The sequence below is a fragment of the Palaemon carinicauda genome, chromosome 18 (assembly GCF_036898095.1).
Source record: "Palaemon carinicauda isolate YSFRI2023 chromosome 18, ASM3689809v2, whole genome shotgun sequence".
Lineage (NCBI taxonomy): Eukaryota > Metazoa > Arthropoda > Malacostraca > Decapoda > Palaemonidae > Palaemon > Palaemon carinicauda.
The window spans coordinates 22423543-22443110 of record NC_090742.1 but is presented as its reverse complement, the minus strand read 5'-3'; the positions used below and the strand labels follow the sequence as shown (position 1 = coordinate 22443110).

The 19568-nt window shown below is 37.5% G+C and overlaps 1 protein-coding gene across 7 annotated transcripts in view; it reads right to left on the bottom strand.

Moving 5' to 3' along the window:
• Tbc1d22 (TBC1 domain family member 22) overlaps positions 1 to 19568 on the bottom strand; it is a 96380-nt gene that overhangs the window by 32822 nt on the left and 43990 nt on the right. For 6 of the 7 annotated variants that reach the window (XM_068392127.1, XM_068392123.1, XM_068392126.1 and 3 more), the window contains 4 exons: positions 13807 to 13928; positions 12957 to 13163; positions 2417 to 2491; positions 154 to 293 (listed from right to left, as the gene is read on the bottom strand). In XM_068392127.1, the coding sequence (XP_068248228.1) occupies positions 154 to 293; positions 2417 to 2491; positions 12957 to 13163; positions 13807 to 13928 (544 nt within the window). The remainder of the gene's footprint in view (positions 1 to 153; positions 294 to 2416; positions 2492 to 12956; positions 13164 to 13806; positions 13929 to 19568) is intronic. The other variant, XM_068392124.1, reaches the window with a different exon arrangement.

Sequence of the window (19568 nt, the reverse complement as noted above, 5' to 3'; positions counted from 1 at the left end):
GAAGAAGTGGCAAAAAAAACAAATCACTGCTAATAAATTATGTCTAAATTAACTGACCATGTAAAAATTATTTAAGAGAAGCCACCAAAAGACAGTCAGTTTCAAATAAAGTATAGTGTTATGTTAACAAGCACAACAGGAAAGAACACTCACATTAAGGAGCCTCCAGGATATAGCGCGAACAGAGGGTGGTATGCCAGACCAAGATAGTTCACGTAATTCTGGAAGGTTGATGTTACTACTTGCAATTAGTTCTAAAAATTTCTCTTGTTTAGCTACATCTCTTTCACTACCTGAAAAATTTGATGAAAAACAATAGAAAAGTTAAGAAGTAACCAATCATACTTTAAAACATTTCCTTTGTCATGAGCAAAGAACTACATATATTTTCATAACCAAATTATACATTTTCAATACATGAAAAAATACAGCACATTGGAATTCCTTACACCAAATTTCTATTAATATTCATAACATGGGTCACTGAAAAATACCAAAACACTTGGCCTAATTTTTACCAAAGCTCATCTAATGCATTCTAGTAATTATGGCTTAACAATGTCCAAGAACTATTTCATACAAGATTAAGTGACTTGTCTTTTTTATAGTCTTCATATTCAACATCATATTTTGACCTTTACAGAACTACACAATTGTCTGAAATGAGAGCCAAAGAGAGTCTATTATTCTTCTACACTAACTTAGGACTATTAAAACTAATTCCCTTTCGACTAATACCATGTAGCACTGATTCTAGGAAAACAAAAATTCCTACCATCAGTTCAAGTTTGAGGAGAAAGTTAAGGTCTAAAAATTATCTAACAAAAGCCCCTCTATCATGCCAAACCACAGATATGTATATCAGCCCAGAAACTGATAATTTATATTAATTACTATATCTGAGTGTTAAGTAACCTCCAAGAAGAACAAACATTCCTTTTAAATTCTCCTAAAAATGGATATGTAATTCATTAGAGAATAATAATAAAATTTTCAAGAATCTTAATTTAATACTTTCAAATACTTAAAATTTTACTTTTCTAAAAGATAAAGATAATTTACCCTTACCATTATACAACAACAAGACAAGATATATATATATATATATATATATATATATATATATATATATATATATATATATATATACAGTAGTATATATATACATATATATATATGTATATATATATATATTATATATATATATATAATATATATATACATGATTAAAATACAATGGTGCAGCCCTAGCCTTACAAAGCTTTGAAAGACAAACATTCATATAATCTTTGTAATTTTAAATATTGATAAGAAGGACTAAACATGCAAATAATGACCCTAATTTCTAAGTAACGTGGCATTCAAAATATACAGGATGTAAAGACGTAACCCACAACCAATAATAAAAGGTGGAAGAAAAGGATTAAATATCAATGCAGATAAAAGAGAAATTCCAATGCTACAATGAAGTTAAGCATATTTACCTTGCTACTTCAAATACTTATGCAAAAAATACTTTGGAATACTGTAGCTACGACACATTACCATGTATGTACTGTAATTGTGATTAATGCATATACCAACTATATAATTTTACTAAATTACACAGCGTTAATTATTTTTAAATTAGTCTGGAGGTATTCATGATCACCCACATAAAAATATTAATAAAAAAACTCACATATCGAATAAAACATGAAAAAGAAGAAAAGGTCAGTATGAAATAAATGCTGAAACTTTCTAAACTGTGACATAAGAGTTCTTCCTCTTTTCAAAGTTATAGAAATGTTAGAATCATAAAAAATTTATGTTTGAACAGTACTAGATGTATTTACCCACTAGAACATCCTAGACTTAATTTTATACTGAAAGACTTGAGCAGCATTTTTCTGTAAACCTAGTATTTAATTGGCTATGGAAACACTTCTCTCTATATCTTGATGCAAAAATTTTCTATGAAAAGATTATATTACAGTACATCAAATTGGATAATTTTTACACAAAAATAAATTAATCTAGGAGAAAAAGACAAGAAAATGTAAAGGATTTCTAATTTTCTATAGAGATTTTTAATAACCGAGCCAAACAGCTATATTATCACTTTCAAATTAATTCTCTTAGTACTGAGCTAATAACTTTTTAAGAATTATCATATCATTACGAATGAACTGGTTAATATTCTAAAAGCTACAGTCCTTATGTATGTTAAATTCATTAATCACAATTACAAAACAGCAACAACCATTACACTATACTCTACACAAGAGAGAATTTGACTCTTTTTAACATTACAAGGTGACATGAGGGAAGATAAAAGTAGTGAACACAGACAGTGCTTAAGTGTATGTGAATCAGAGAGAGAGAGAGAAAGAGAGATTCAGGTAAGATCAAGAAGCACGATGTTAAAACTTTTTACCCGAAGCACTGATGACAGGGGTCCTATGAGTTGCTGCAGAAGGATCTAATCTGGACAGAGGAAGCATCCCCTCTACTGTTTGCCGGGAAATGTAACGTCCACAGAATCACAATTAGACACATGATGGTAGATGTAATGAAAAGGCAAAATGCAACCCTTACTCTATGACATTAACCCCTATAAGTGATCGTATTTATCATTATCTGAGCTAAAAATGTAAACATCATAGTTGGATTTTAATGAAATTCAAATATAGTACAAGACATTGCTATTAATTAATGTTTAATCTATCAACTTTTCAAGTAAATTTAGTCTATTTAGTTCTAAACAAGACAAAGTACACTTTAATCTTTCATACATATGTAAAAAAGGGTAACCTTGAAAAAGAAAGTTTTTAGATCAACCACTATGGTCACTTCTTCAAATTGAAATGAAAATACATCACAGTAAAAGGTATTACTGTCACAAATGAGTGTGATCCGAGAGCACATATCTTTTAACCAGAGCCATGTCATTTTCCAAAGGTGGTAAATATTTTCCAATCAAATTACAAACTGTATAATCTTGAAAAAGTATACTGTATTTCAATAGTACTAATGCTTTTATTTAATCTTGTAGAATGTATCTTTAATTACAATTTGCACTGTTGAAAAACATCACAAAATAAAAATATATCAAAGTGAGATATTCTTTCATAATGAATATCAGCACATATTTTATTGGGAAAAACTGCAGATATAAAATAAAAAAAAATGGAAACATCACAGCTAAGAGATATCGTTTTTGACCACAACAATAGCCATGTATTAAGATCAATCATGACTTGAAGTGCAATGTAGCTAATATATATCCCAGATTCAAATTTGTAGACTTGAACTCCCATAAGGCGGGCCTCAAATATTCTTTGATAAAAGTGGGAAGGGGAATTGGAGAAATAATGACATGATGTGAGACAGCAAAGTATGAGGAATAGAATTTAAGGACAGGCTAACTTAACTGGTGTTAAAAAATTTGTGATGTAACCAGGTATGTTGTCATTGGTGGGCAAAAGTATTTGGAAGATTCTGATGTGATAACCTAAGGTCACAGACAGGGAAATTAACAAAATAACTTGGATGAGACAAAATGAAGTGAAGGAGAATCTGGAAAAGAATGAAGGAAGCAGGAGATTCATATGAAAGGGCTGGTACAGTTTTAGGGTTTAAGAAATATACAAAAAGGTACTACATACTTTATAAAACATAATTGATATTTTCATACAAACTAATTACTTCTTTTTTTTTAATCCCACCTTCACTCATATATGACCCATTTATGGTCTTCAAACCTCTTAGGCACCACTGCAGTCTTAAGTAGCAAGATGCATGTACCACATACTGGCCTCAGGTTTCAATCACTCACCTGCCTCACTTATCATGAAATCTGGATATGTGACTAAATCAGGTAAGTAGAGTTGGTAGGCAAGCTAATAGTACAAATGCCTAAATCCCAATTTAGGTAAGAGTTCCAGGTTCCTCAATGACTCAAAATGGTAATCGAAACCTTAAGATTATTAGAGCAAGTAACAAACCAATATGTTTGGCAACTGTTGTTAGAAGTACTGTACTTTAATGGCAATCTCTACAGAATATTGGATTCAGGAGACTCCAAATTCTAGGTTCCAACTCAAAAGGAAAAGAGGACACCCACCATACAAGTACTGTAAGATGTATATGCTAGTACTTGTATCCTTCTAAGTCTCAGTCATTATGATTTCATATTTGAAAGAATAGAGATGTGAAAATTATGAAGAGAAAAATTGTCTCACTAAGTCCTTCCTAAGCATAAAACTTATTCTATGGCCACTAAGAGCCACATGGAAAAAGTACCCATTAAATCATGAGTTATATTCCAAATGTAAAATTTAGTAAGATTATATTGGTTTTGTCCAAAACAAAAATTTCTGTTACATTTAAAACCAAAGTAGAGAGGGGTAAATCTCTATCCTTGGACACCAGTCCCATTGCGGTATGCTCTAAGGATGAATTGGCTGAGCCAGAAAGGGACTATGTTTTTCAGCCGTTTTTTGGTCCAACCTGTAGAAAAAACGTCTGGTCTTATAATGTAATGTCAACCGATCTTTCTGGAGAAAAATGATATTTTAATTATAAAATAAATTTTTGAATATACTTACCCGGTGAATATATAGCTGCAACTCTGTTGCTCGACAGACAAAAAACTGTACAAAAAAACTTGCTAGCGATCGCTATACAGGTTGCGGGTGTGCCCATCAGCGCCATCTGTCGGCCAGATACCAAGCTCCATGTAAACAAAGACTCAATTTTCTCCTCGTCCCACTGCGTCTCTATTGGGGAGGAAGGGAGGGTCATTTAATTTATATATTCACCGGGTAAGTATATTCAAAAATTTATTTTATAATTAAAATATCATTTTTAAATATTTAACTTAGCCGGTGAATATATAGCTGATTCACACCCAGGATGGTGGGTAGAGACCAGTAAAATATGTTTACATTTTATGAGCTAAGAGTTTTTATTTCATTTTAGAAGTTATCAAAATAACAAAAACAAAATAAATAGGTACCTGGTAAGGAAGTCGACTTGAACGATTACTCTGCCTTATAAGTACGTCTTCCTTACGGAGCCTCGCGATCCTCTTAGGATGCTGATAGACCCCTAGGAGCTGAAGTATCAAGGGCTGCAACCCATACAACAGGACCTCATCAAACCCCTAATCTGGGCGCTCTCAAGAAATGACTTTGACCACCCGCCAAATCAACCAGGATGCGAAAGGCTTCTTAGCCTTCTGGACAACCCATAAAAAACAACATTTCAAGAGACAGATTAAAAGGATATGGAATTAGGGAATTGTAGTGGTTGAGCCCTCACCCACTACTGCACTCGCTGCTACGAATGGTCCCAGTGTGTAGCAGTTCTCGTAAAGAGACTGGACATCTTTCAAGTAAAATGACGCGAACACTGACTTGCTTCTCCAATAGGTTGCGTCCATTATACTTTGCAGAGATATATTTTGCTTAAAGGCCACGGAAGTTGTTACAGCTCTAACTTCGTGCGTCTTCACCTTAAGCAAAGTTCGGTCTTCCTCACTCAGATGTGAATGAGCTTCTCGTATTAACAATCTGATAAAGTCTGACCAAGCATTCTTTGACATAGGCAAGGATGGTTTCTTAACTGAACACCATAAAGCTTCAGATTGGCCTCGTAAAGGTTTAGTACGCTTTAAATAGAACTTAAGAGCTCTAACAGGGCATAAGACTCTTTCTAGTTCATTGCCTACGATCTCCGATAAGCTGGGAATATCGAAAGATTTAGGCCAAGGCCGAGAAGGCAGCTCATTTTTGGCTAGAAAACCAAGTTGCAGCGAACAAGTGGCTTTTTCCGACGAAAATCCGATGTTCTTGCTGAAGGCATGAATCTCACTGACTCTTTTAGCCGAGGCTAAGCATACCAGGAAAAGAGTCTTAAGAGTGAGATCTTTCAGGGAGGCTGATTGTAACGGCTCCAACCTGTCTGACATGAGGAATCTTAGTACCACGTCTAAATTCCATCCAGGGGTAGCCAAACGACGCTCCTTGGTGGTCTCAAAAGACTTAAGGAGGTCTTGCAGATCTTTATGTTGGAAAGATCTAAGCCTCTATGCCGGAAGACCGATGCCAACATGCTTCTGTAGCCCTTGATAGTGGGAGCTGAAAGGGATCGTCCTTTTCTCAGGTATAAGAGAAAATCAGCTATTTGAGCTACAGAGGTACTGGTCGAGGATACAGAAACTGACTTGCACCAGTCTCGGAAGACTTCCCACTTCGATTGGTAGACTCTAATGGAAGACGTTCTCCTTGCTCTAGCAATCGCACTGGCTGCCTCCTTCGAAAAGCCTCTAGCTCTCGAGAGTCTTTCGATAGTCTGAAGGCAGTCAGACGAAGAGCGTGGAGGCTTTGGAGTACCTTCTTTACGTGTGGCTGACGTAGAAGGTCTACCCTTAGAGGAAGACTTCTGGGAACGTCTACTAACCATCGAAGTATCTCGGTGAACCATTCTCTCGCGGGCCAGAGAGAAGCAACTAACGTCAACCTTGTCCCTTCGTGAGAGGCGAACTTCTGCAGTACCTTGTTGACAATCTTGAACGGTGGGAATGCGTAGAGATCCAGATGTGACCAATCTAGGAGGAAAGCATCTATATGTATTGCTGCTGGGTCCGGGACTGGAGAGCAATAGATTGGAAGCCTCTTGGTCAGCGAGGTTGCAAAGAGATCTATGGATGGTTTACCCCAAGTGGCCCAAAGTCTCTTGCACACATCCTTGTGGAGGGTCCATTCGGTTGGAATTACTTGCCCTTTCCGACTGAGACAATCTGCTATGACGTTCAAGTCGCCTTGGATGAACCTCGTTACTAGGGAGATGTCTTGACCTTTGACCAGATGAGCAGGTCCCTTGTGATCTCGTACAACGTCAGTGAGTGGGTACCTCCTTGTTTGGAGATGTACGCCAAGGCCGTGGTGTTGTCCGAGTTTACTTCCACCACTTTGCCTCGAAGGAGATACTCGAAGCTTTTCAAGGCCAGATGAACTGCCAACAGCTCCTTGTAGTTGATATGCATGCTCCTCTGACTCGAGTTCCACAGACCTGAGCATTCCCGACCGTCCAGTGACGCGCCCCAGCCCAAGTCCGATGCGTCCGAGAAGAGAACGTGGTGGGGAGTCTGAACAGCCAGGGGAAGACCCTCTCTTAGGTTGATATTGTCCTTCCACCAAGTCAGACAAGACTTTATCTTTCCGGAAATCGGGATCGAGACCGCTTCTAGCGTCTTGTCCTTTTTTCAGTGAAAAGCCAGATGGTATTGAAGAGGACGGAGGTGTAGTCTTCCTAGTGATACAAACTGTTCCAGGGATGACAGCGTCCCCACCAGACTCATCCACAGCCTGACTGAGCAGCGTTCCTTCTTCAGCATCTTCTGGATGGATAGCAGGGCTTGATCTATTCTGGGGGCTGATCGTCTTGTTGTTCAGCAACGTCCTCATCAGATAGTTCTTCATCCGAAAACTGATGAGGAAACGGCAACGTAGTGGGTAACGTCTGGCTCGCTGAGTCCGGTCGCACTGGTGCCTGCGTGACGGAGCCGGACGCAACGTCATGGAATTGCTGCACAGTCTGTGAACTGTCAACAACCATGGGTGCGCGAGGAAGCACAGCGTCCACCCGAGACTGTCTAGACCGTCTGGGTTGTGCAGTCAACACCATACCGGGTTGCTGAGGTTGACGCACCGCGTCAAAACAAGTCACCTCTGATGGTTGTTGAACGTCCGAGCGTCGCTTAACGTCAACGTGCGGCTGGCAACCCACACTGGGTCGCATCGGTGGAGGAACCACCTCAACTGGTAGACGCGAGAAGGTTACCTCAGCGTCAACAGGACGCACAACCGACCGGTTGGAAGGTTGTTGGCCAGAAGGTTCAGCAGCAACCTTCTCCGCATTAAAGTCCTCTATCAAGGACGCAAGCTTGGACTGCATGTCTTGCAGCAAAGCCCATTTAGGGTCTACGGGAGCAGGTGCGGCAACAGACGGGGTTAGCGACTGAGGCGGTACCGCTTTCCATCCCTGAAAGCCTTGTTTATGCATGACATAATTGTACAGAAAAACTTCAAAGGCTCGAAAACAGCTGTGAAGTTGACCTGTAAAAAACTTGGAGCGTCTCCTGGCCAGGCGCCAGGGAGAGTCTACGAGATTTGAGAAGTCTATCTGGGCAGAGGCAGGAACTCCCAAGCCGAGAACTTCTCTCGTGTCATATCAGACTCTCGCTCTATAAACCAGTTTAAAAGAAGGGAAAGCAAAGGCTGTATCCCCCAAACTCCTCCTGGTGATAAACCAGTCGCCTAGCAGACGTAAAGCTCTCTAGGAGAGCGAGAGAGCACTAGCTTATAAACAACGGCTTCGAAGTAGCTAGGCCTAGTGTAAGCTCTGACGTTTAGGCGAACGAGGAGCAGCAGTTACAAAAAGATCCGGACAAAGATCCGTAAAAATCAGCATGATTTAATTAAAGTCCATAGAGGGCTAAGCAGCTTTAGGCTCCTCTCCGTCTGACAGAGTCCTCAAGGGAATATCAGTAGGAGGGGGAACAGCAACTTCCTCATCTAAAGGAACCTTGTCCGATAAAAGCTGAGTCTCAAGCAAGGGAGAGACCTACCGTGGTGGCAATGCTTTACAAGCAGAGTCCACACACACTGGTGCAATAGTAGCGGACCAGGACGCAACGTCATGTAACTGCTTGACAGTCTGTGAACTGTCAACAACTGAACTGTCAACAACAACAGGTGCGTGAGGACGCACAGCGTCCACTCGAGACTGCTTTGACTGTCTATACTGAGCAGTCAAAACAACTCTGGAATGCGGAGGTTGACGCACAGCGTCAAAACAAGTCAACTCCGATTGTTAGTGAACGTCCTGAACGTCAACAGGAGCATCAGCAAGTGGCCTAACGTCCAAATGTGGCTGAAAATCCACACGAGACCGCATCGAGTGTGGTTCTAAACAACCTGACTGACGTGACTTAGCTACGCCAACGTCAACAGGATGCACAAAGGAACGTTAGGTTGGCTGAAAGCCAGGATATCAATGAGATAAACGGCTAGACTCAACGGACTAATCGGCAGAATAGTCTTCCATAAGGGAGGCAAGCATATTCTGCATGTCTTGCCGTACAACCCATTAAGGATCCAAGGAAATGGTTGCGGCAAGAGACGAGGGTAACGTCTGTGACCGCAACACTTTGCCAACAAAAAAGACTCTCGGAGTCTGTGTTACGCTTTTGTTAGGCGGCGAGCAGTTTTCCGATGACTGCATAGGGTCAGAGCTGTCCTAATGGCTGCAACCAGGACGCTGGACCTGTCCTGAAAGGACTGACTTTCGCTTAAGGGTCTCGAAACCTTGTTACAGGTTTCTTATGCGAAAAGCCTTCGGATGACGAGGAGAAAAACGTCTCTCTCGCCTTATGGTAGGGGAGATCTTGGTAAGATACACCCGATACCATAGAGGGAAACGTCTGTTCGCTGATCAAGGCCTCTCGAACCCATAAGTCGTATGACATTACTTCTCCCCTGGGCTTGGGAGCTTGCAAGAGGTCCCGGACTAGGTGAACGACAGGCACGAACAGACGAACCCTCGGACGCAACACTGTAACACTTTGCGCAATATCACTTTATCACTACGATTTTCTGTTTTGCACTTATTACACTGAAATCGAACCTTTTACTGATTTCTACCTGAAGCACGCAATTCTACCCTCATCAAAAGGTAGTAAATGCGAAATCAGGCGTATACTGCAAGCATATTAATACCAGCAAAAAAACAGTAAACATCTTTTAAGATAAAAAAATTCAGTGGTTGGGGAAGAGAATAAACACTAGTTCATTCAAAACTATGTTTTCAATCTCTCACCGTACATTGCCTGGGGACGAGAATAAAACTAAAAACGTTTTATCCTTTCTCCCCGTACAGAGACTAGGGACGAGAGTAACTCGAGAACAACGTTACCCGCTTGAACGGAACGTTTTCTCTCCTCTCTCTCCCTCCGTCTCTATATCTCTCTCTCTTTCTCTCTTGATTTCGCACCTAAGAGAAGAGCCCAATTACGTTTCGTCAAAAAAACATGTTATTTGACCAAAGGAAAAAACTGAAAGGTTTTTCAATTAAAAAGTTCCTTTAAAATAGAATTTAAAACATTTAAGCTTTGAAAGAATGAACAAAACGTCAGAATCGATTTACTATTTCTGCAAAGTGAAACCGTGATACACTCTCTCTCTATCGTAACGATAGAGCGCAAACTGCGTAGCATAAATAAACTAAACGTTAGTTCATCTTTGAAAACAGTACAAAGACTATTCAAAGAAATTCTTTCATAAAATATGTCATTTAAAAAGTTTTAAATCCTTAGCTCTTTAAAAGCTATTTACGATTTAAAGGGCTCAACGTTGATTAACTTCGGTTTCCAAGTTAGGACCGCCTACTCTCAGGAAAGGTCGCATATAAACAAAACATTAAAATTTATTTTTTATGTTTATTATAAATGGAAAGTTAATCGAAGAGGAAAATCTATAATTAATTTATAACGTGATAAGATAATTACTAAAAGCCTAAACACACTTCCGTCTAAGGGAAGGGTCGGCCATTTAAAAGTCAAAGAAAGTCCATACTCTCTTTGTCACCAAAAATTAAATCTATCCAAAACGAGTTCAAGATTTAAGATGAAGATAAAACACCTGCACTGCGAAAGCTCAAACCAGAATATAGTACTTCGCCAAAGATGATGGGAAAAACTCCAGGTTTCAACAGCGAGTAAAGTACGTCTTGTCGACACGTCGACAGAGAGAAAATTGAGTCTTTGTTTACATGGAGCTTGGTATCTGGCCGACAGATGGCGCTGATGGGCACACCCGCAACCTGTATAGCGATCGCTAGCGAGTTTTTTTGTACAGTTTTTTGTCTGTCGAGCAACAGAGTTGCAGCTACTGTATATATTCACCGGCTAAGTTAAATATTTAAAAATTTTCTTTATTACTAGAAATGGATGCACTAAAATGGTCTTGGATACAAAAAGTTTATAAATGACAAGCCTACAAAATGACTGCCCTTAGAATGCACAAGGCCAGGAGAGTAATCATTTGAAGTGTAAGGCCCTGCACTGAGGCCTCCTACAATGCTTCATGCTGAGGCTTGGGTAGGGTCTTGAAAATCATGTATAAAACGTTTCTAGAAACGGAAAGGATAACTAGTTTCAAAAATATATTAGAAGTCAGATGCAGATGCCTCCCAAGATTGAAACTGGTGTCAAAAGAAAATTATTTACCATGGTGTAGATATCCACAAAATAATAACCAAATAATTATGCAAGGAAGATTATCGAGGAAAGGAGGAAATACAATACAATATAGATGAAATAGTGAAGTCGCACTGAGATCAGAGGAGCGTCGAGATGATATCACGACGCGACCAGAGAACTTACTGGAGATCACGACCCAAGTGCACATGTGGCCTACCTTGGGTTTGCCCTCAGGGCACGTATCCTTCCGCTAGGCCTACCATTACAGAAAATGGGAGTAGGGTAAACTACACAAAACTCTGGTCGTTTGAGAGGAGGCTCCAGGTAACTCCTAAGAAAGTGTTTCGAGGTAAGTCTCTGTGTTGGAACAAAGTGAATTCCTACAGCAAGGAACAATCTAGTAATTCTTTTCAATGTTAACAGATCTTTGGCCACAAGAAAAGGTAAATAATGGGTACCAGATGACCATACGACGTGCTACGATTGCAACGACAGCAACATAAATTTGGGCCTGTATCCTGACATTGATGAAACAACTTAACAAGGGTAACAGAACACAGTTACACTAAATGATAATTACATCTATAATTTCTAGCATGACTACCAAAAGACTTTCACAGCTTTGTGAAGAACATCCATGGATTATGAAACAAGGAAAGAAATTCAATTACAAACTAGTTTTAGTGAGTGCTCAATAACATTTTTGGCAACCAAGACTGACAACAGAATGGTTTCTGGTCATGACAAACTGCCATAAACAGATTTCAGGAGCCATCAGTTCTTTGCTCTTTAAGGATTTGCCGAAACTAACGGGACTTTGAACTCCCATAGGTATTACCTAAAGCTTTGGAGAGAAACCATAGATTTCTTTAGAATAAAAAAACAAAAAGGGCATACAAGTTTGCCTCTAAAAAAATCACTGATGACTAACATTCAGGAAAGAAATGAAGGCATAAATTTCTATACTGTAACCTGGGAAGAGGAAGAGGCATACAGTTGAAATGCGTTGAATTCGCATTCACAGCACTGTGCAATCATTTACTATTTAAGAAAAAGTTTAAAGTTTATTATTCTAATTTATCTTCGGTTGAGGGATATGAGGAAAAATATAAAATTTCAACGAAGACTTTTAGAAGAGTAAACACCAAGTCAAATTTCTTAGTACAGGGTAATATTACCAAATTTTCTGTGTTCAATCTGCATGAAGTGAGAGAGAGGAAGCATGAATGAATAAAAAATAATATGAACTGTTAGAGAGAGAGAGAGAGAGAGAGAGAGAGAGAGAGAGAGAGAGAGAGAGAGAGAGAGAGAGAGAGAGAGAGAGAGAGAGAGATTACTCACTATATAAATTGAAAATACTGTACATTATTCATTAAATTCTAGTGTTCCTTGTCTAAATAATAAACACTACAATACTAAAAGGTATTACAAATCATTATATTTGCTATCCACCTTCAATCTAGAATATGGAGATATATAAAATCAAAAGGAAAACAAAATCACTAAATTTTCCAAAGCAATATCCTGCATATACAGTACAGTGCTTTGGGATTATCATTACAAAAGGACTTTCTTAAAAATGATAACCAATCAATCTATTCTGAAAAAAAAAATCAAGACGCTGAACAGTATCAACACAAAAATATTTAGAATCATTAGTATAGTAAGTCAATCCCATACTGTATTAGGGTCTTACTATTTGTTGCCATACATGATATAACAGCTGTGGAAGAATGAGTGTTGTTGACGGTGCTAGGGGAGGTCGATACTGTTTCAGTGGTGTCAGCAGAAACAAGCGCAGGTGGTATTTGCGAGTGGAGTTCTGCTATAGAGGTGTTGGTCCCCAGCTGGCCGGATCGATGACTGTTGATAACACTGAGTGCTGCTGACTGGACCATTCGATTGGATATTTTTACATCTGAAATTTACAGCCATCAAAGATATAGCACTGTACTCTTAAAGCTTCAGTAACATTAACAATAGTTTTAGAGGTCATTTTATTTCCCCTACTAATTAAAGAAATTTCATAAACATTACTGTACAGTATATAACACCAAATGACTATATTTCAACGTACATACAATAGAGTAAAATTGGTGCTACTATAGTGTGATTCCTACCATCAGGATTCTACTATAGAGTGATTCCTACCCTATTTTTTGGGTATGAGGTGATTCCTACCAAAGAAGGATAGATAAAACATACTTCTTGACACTATTTCAATCTACTCTTTTCAATAAAACATGCTGAAAAATCCATAAAATGCACTTTAGGTTAGGTTAGGTAAAATAATTGTTTTGTTTACACGGTTTGCTTGTTTAGTTGGTTTGGTAATGCTTAATTGAGGTGTTACTCTTGTAATAACACCTTAGAAGGGGAATATTACATCATTTGGTTGTTTGCTTGGTAGGAATCACCCTATAGTAGATTTGAATCCCCATATTGAGGTAGGAACAGAAAATGAGGGTAGGAATCATGCTATAGTAACACCGTAAAGTTTTTGTTAAAATAGTAAATTCATAATTAGAATGAACTTTATGACTCTAACACTGAAATCTAACCTGATATAACACAGAATTCATCATCTCCACAATCCCATGCATCATTCACAGACTCTTGATAATCTTGGAAACTATCACTTGTTTCTTGCTTTTTCGGTCCGCCATCTTTTCGCGGACTCGACCTGCATAATAAAATGAGAATATCCATGAAATGACTACCTAAAGTGTTTATATACACAAGAATAGTGAATCAACACAAAGAAAAACTTGAGCGCAGAAGATCAATCTTTCGTAAGAATCAGAGTCAAACATTTCACATATCCTTGAACTGTTGAGGAGGATGAAGACAAAAACAAATGCAGTCTACAAAATAATGTGGTGCAAGACTCCTTATATATTATCTTGCAAATATATTATACATCCTTAACTGAAATATAAAGACAAATTAATAAATTCCTGCTTAAAGCAATATACAGTGCACTGTATAATCATTTTGTTGTGCAGTTAATCTCATATCTATCCAGAGAAGTTTTAAACTTGCTTTTACAACTAAATGTTGGCAAACCGCAAGTAGCCGAGGATTATCAGCGGTGGGTGTTGTTTTATTGTTAGTGGTGGTTGGTTATTATTCAGCTGCAATTGGTATTGCTTTATATTTAGTGTCAGCGTGCTTCCGTATACTGTACAGCAGTTCACATCACAGGCAAGCAATGACGCTCATTTGTTCACTAAAAACCATTCAATAATTTATTGCCTTACTCTTATTCAACAGATTCCAAGTCCCCCTATATCATGATTTCCATGATTATGAGGGCCCTTCTATGCATTCCTAAACCAGCATCTGATAATGGCAAGTCTTGCAATATACAGTACTGTACCTATATTCTTTCTCTGTTCATGTGTTTTGTGTCAAGAGCACTTCCAGAAAAGCTATTCACTATGCTCCCAAAACTCACCATGCAAACAACAATTATACGGTATAACAAGTACATAAAGGGCAGCAAATCTATTAAAAGCTAAATCTTGAATTTCATTATTGACCTTATTGGTAACGTGTCTGCCTGGTGATCGCCAGATGGGGATTCGAATCCCGCTCAAACTCGTTAGTTCCTTTAGTGCCTGCAACCTTACCATCCTTGTGAGCTAAGGATAGGGGGTTTGGGAGACCCTATAGGTCTACCTGCCTAATCATCAGCAGCATTTACCTGGCCTTCCCTGGTCCTAACTTGGGTGGAAGGGTGATCATATTATCATTATTATTATTATTATTACTTGTTAAGCTGCATCCCTAGTTGGAAAAGCAGGATGTTATAAGACCATGGGCTCCAACCGGGAAAATAGCCCAGTGAGGAAAGAAAACAACGAATAATAAAATATTTTAAAAGCAGTAACAACATTAAAGTAAATATTTCCTATACAACCTATAAAAACTTTAAAAAACAAGAGGAAGAGAAATTAAATAGAATAGTGTGCCCAAGTGTACCCTCAAGCAAGAGAACTCTAACCCAAAACAGTGGAAGACCATGGTACAGATGCTATGGCACTACCCAAAGACTAAAGTGTCCTTCTCCTAGAACAGCTGTTTACCATAGCTAAAGTGTCTCTTCTACCCTTACCAAGTAGAAAGTAGCCACTGAACAATTACAATACGTAATAAATCCCTTGGGGGAAGAGGAATTGTTTGGTAATCTCAGTGTTGTCAGGTGTATGAGGACAGAGGAGAATCTGCAAAGAATAGGCCAGACTATTCAGTGTACATGTAGGCAAAGTGAAAGTGAACCGCAATCAAAGAGAAGAATCCAATGTAGTACTATCTGACCAGTCAAAGGACCCCATACCTCTCTAGTGGTAATGTCACTATCCATTGCCTCTGCCATTCATGAGTGGCCTTTAAATCTTTAAGCCTTTTAAAATGAAGAAGTATATTAAACAAAAATATATCAGCAGTACTAATTTTCATAAAATGACTGTGAATGAAGAGAAAAACAGAGATGCATCTTCTTGCTATTTGAAACCAAACATTGAGTTGTGTTGGGTTGTGGGTAGAGGCAAGATGAAACCTGAAGGGGTGTTCCTTACCAAGCGTTACCTCATTTCTATCTTATTACGAGTAAGATTCTATACTGTACATAGTTTTCCATGCCTACAGTGTACTAAGGTCTAAATCCAGTACAATAAGTAGTGTGTTGGTTGCAAAAATAAGTTTTCTCGCAAATGACAGGACTGAAAAACAGGAATGGGAGTCTACTCTAAGGAAAACCACACGTGATTTACCAGCCACGACGTTTTAAATTGAATGACACAATAAAAAGGTCATATTTTCATAACGAACATCAAATCTTATTGAAAATTTAGAAATTTCAACAAAAATTTATTGTACAGTATACGGCAAAACTGGTGATACCTGAATTCAATGATTTTCGTTCAAAAGTCACTAACTGGCAACTCTCACATTCTTCACCTATGTAATGAGACTAGGTTCCTGGGACAAAACATTTTGAAACTTTGCTCAATAAAAGATACAATTCATTAAGCATAATTTTAGAGAATTTATGCTATAAGGTTCCCCGGACAAAACATTTTGAAACTTTGCTCAATAAAAGATACAATTCATTAAGCATAATTTTAGAGAATTTATGCTATATCTTTTTATCAAAATACTAGCTAGATCATTATGGAAAAATTAACTCAATAACCTTCCATTATGATAAAAAAGAAAAAAAAATTAATACAAAACGAGTCTGACTTTTTAGCCACCATAGTTATGCATTTAATGCAAAGAACATATTGGAGATGTAGTTGTGGTCAGGGTCTAACTGGACATCAACTGACAGTCTCACAGTGGCACTCTCACAAGCAAGTCATCTGTCAAATAAGGCTAGAGCTACCCACCAGCTACCGGACAACTGCAACTCTAGCTAAGCTTATTTCACCAGATTCTCTATAAAATAATAGGTATAACCAATCGTCTTAACATCAACGAAACAACTATTCATACATGGCTAAATGTTACAATGAAGAAGAAATATTGAAAAGCCATCCTAGGAGGTAAAGAACCAACTGTTGCACAACCGCAGAAAAAGACGAAGTTATAAAGCTAATAGCATAGGCCTAGATTCCAGAGCCATCCTATAATCATCATCACCATTATTACTATTATTATTTAAGATATGTTTTTATTGTCTTTCTGTAGAATCTGCACATAACACAGATGGCTTAATATGTCTGACCTGATTACAGTCTTCCACTCGTAAAGTAAAAGTTAAATAATAGAAAGGTAGAATTAATTGTATTTTTAATAGCAAAAATAACTCACCACCTTGCTTATTTATTTATTTTTTAATTTTTCCTCAAAAAGTAGTGATGACTATTTATCCAAACTATGACTTGTAATTTATTGCAAGTTTTGAAATCCTGATCCTAACTAATGTTTGTTTTATACCCAAAACGACATAAGTAAAAAATAAGTAATAACTTTGAAATCATAGCCCGAATGCATAAAACTATAGCGCTCTGCTTAAACTGTTCTCCATCTAGACGCCCTCTTTCCCAGTTTGAATCCTTCTATCCAGACAGACAGCTCAAAGACTAGTCTCCCCGACTCTCGCGGAGTCACGTTGACAAAGGGATTCGAGCTACAGTAACCTATTTAATTTTTGTTCTGAAATATCACTTTAGCATGAAATGTTTTTTTTTTTTTTCGACGATCTAACATTATTCAATGATAAATTATCCATAACATACACATGTTTACAAAGTAAAATATAAGAATTAATACTATATGGCAACTTGAGAAAAACGCTTGTCTGAAGTAAAAATAAAAAAGTATCACCAGTTTTGCTGCATACTGTACCATTAAAATTCTATAAATAAATCTCCTTTACTATAGGAAGGAAACTAAAAAAACTTATTATTAACCATGGAGATTTCAAATATAATTCAATAAAATCACAAATAATTATGACTGCCAATAATTATTTTGAGGCAATGATTTAATAGGATTATGAAAACATAACTCTAACGTTTTATAAAGTGTTTTCGAGCGTCTTCTCCTAGAAGAGCTGCTTGTCATGGCTAAAGTCTGTCTCTTCTACCATTACCAAGTGCAAAGTAGCCACTGAACAATTACAGCACAATAGTTAACCCTTTGAGCGAAAAAGAATTTTTCCGTTATCTTAAGTGTTGTCAGGTGTGAGAGAAAACAAGAAAATGTGTAAAGAATAGGCCAGACTATTCTATGTACATGTAAGCAAAGGGAAAAGGATCCATAAACAGAGAGGGATCCAATGTAGTACTATCTGGCCAGCTATATAGTTATGTAGTATTTTTCACTATCTGCATAGCTAAAGAAGCCTGACAATTAAATGGTTAAAAATACCTGGAAAACAGATGAAAATTAAATCAGACAGTGATGCCACTGGGGCCACTAAACAAATATCACGTTTTATTCTTTGTACATTTTCTGGGACAATAAGTCAAGCTTTCCAATCTGGAAGAAAATCCCTGCCTCTTATCCTGATGTTCCAGTTTTGATTTTGTGTACTTTGATTTGGAGAACACCAAAAAATATTGTGTATATCATTATATGTACCCCATAACCTCTTGTTAATCATATAAATAACATGAATGCTACGTTACCTAATACAGTACAGTACAGTGAAAATAAAATAAATTCACCTTTTTTTTCCTGAAACAGTTCTTTAAAACAATGTTCCACTGCCCAAGTACAGTAGTTTGTTGGCACGCTTATTTCCCAATATCAATACTAATTCTTTAATATTTCCTCTTTTTAATGCGATCATTATCTTCAGCCATTACTATTTCACTGCAGGACAAAGGCCTAAAACATGTCCTATCACTCCCGTCAGTTTATGGTCTTTCTATGCCAGTATATACCAGCAAATATTCTTAGATCATCAATGCAGTGCAATGGGTAGTAGTAAACATAAACTGAAAAGTAACTGATTTGTCATGTAATAAATTAAGAACCACATACACATAAAAAATCTGGCAAGACAAAAAAAAACTGTACTGTACATGACAAGACTACAAACCCATCCTAAAGTACTTCAAAACCTGGCAGAACCTTGCTAAGTAGCCTACATTGTCTAGGTTTTTAAAGGCTGCTATGTCAATAAACCTCATGAAATATGGTTTGAATGCAGTCCAATATATTCAAAACATCTAATGAATGAAATATAGACACAAAAAGACAAACAGAAACTATAATATATAATACAGTGTACTATTGACCACTAGTCCAAGCCAGTCTTCCTTAAATTCCCGGCCAAATCTTGTCAAATGCAAGCAGGCAATAAGAATAATTTTAACATTATACACAGTTCAATATACATATATTTAAAATAATCCCCAAAAGTAATGAACAGAATTGTAGCGAGTGGCTTTTAATGCCTTTTTCTCTGACGCAAGCCAGCGTGTCCAATAACAGTAATATACATCAGCTGAAGTTACTGTCCTAGTCTTTTGGCCCTCTGACAATCCAGAGGAGGAGGAAGACGGGGAAGAACAAAATCCTACTAGTTTCATTATCATTATTAGACATTCTAACCTGATCACAGTCAAAATTCTTAGTCCTCAAAAGCTTAACCCGCAGAGTTTGTGATAGAAATTGATTTCTTTACAAATAAAATTTATTATTTACTCCATCTTTGAACGTCTCAGATACTGTAGTCTTTTATTTAACAGAAAGAAGACACAAGCAATAGTAATGCCATACATGCATCCCCAAGATCCCTTGGTCCACACCATGAATTGCCTGAAATTTTCATATTTCTTGTCAAATCTAAACTTCTAGCTACATG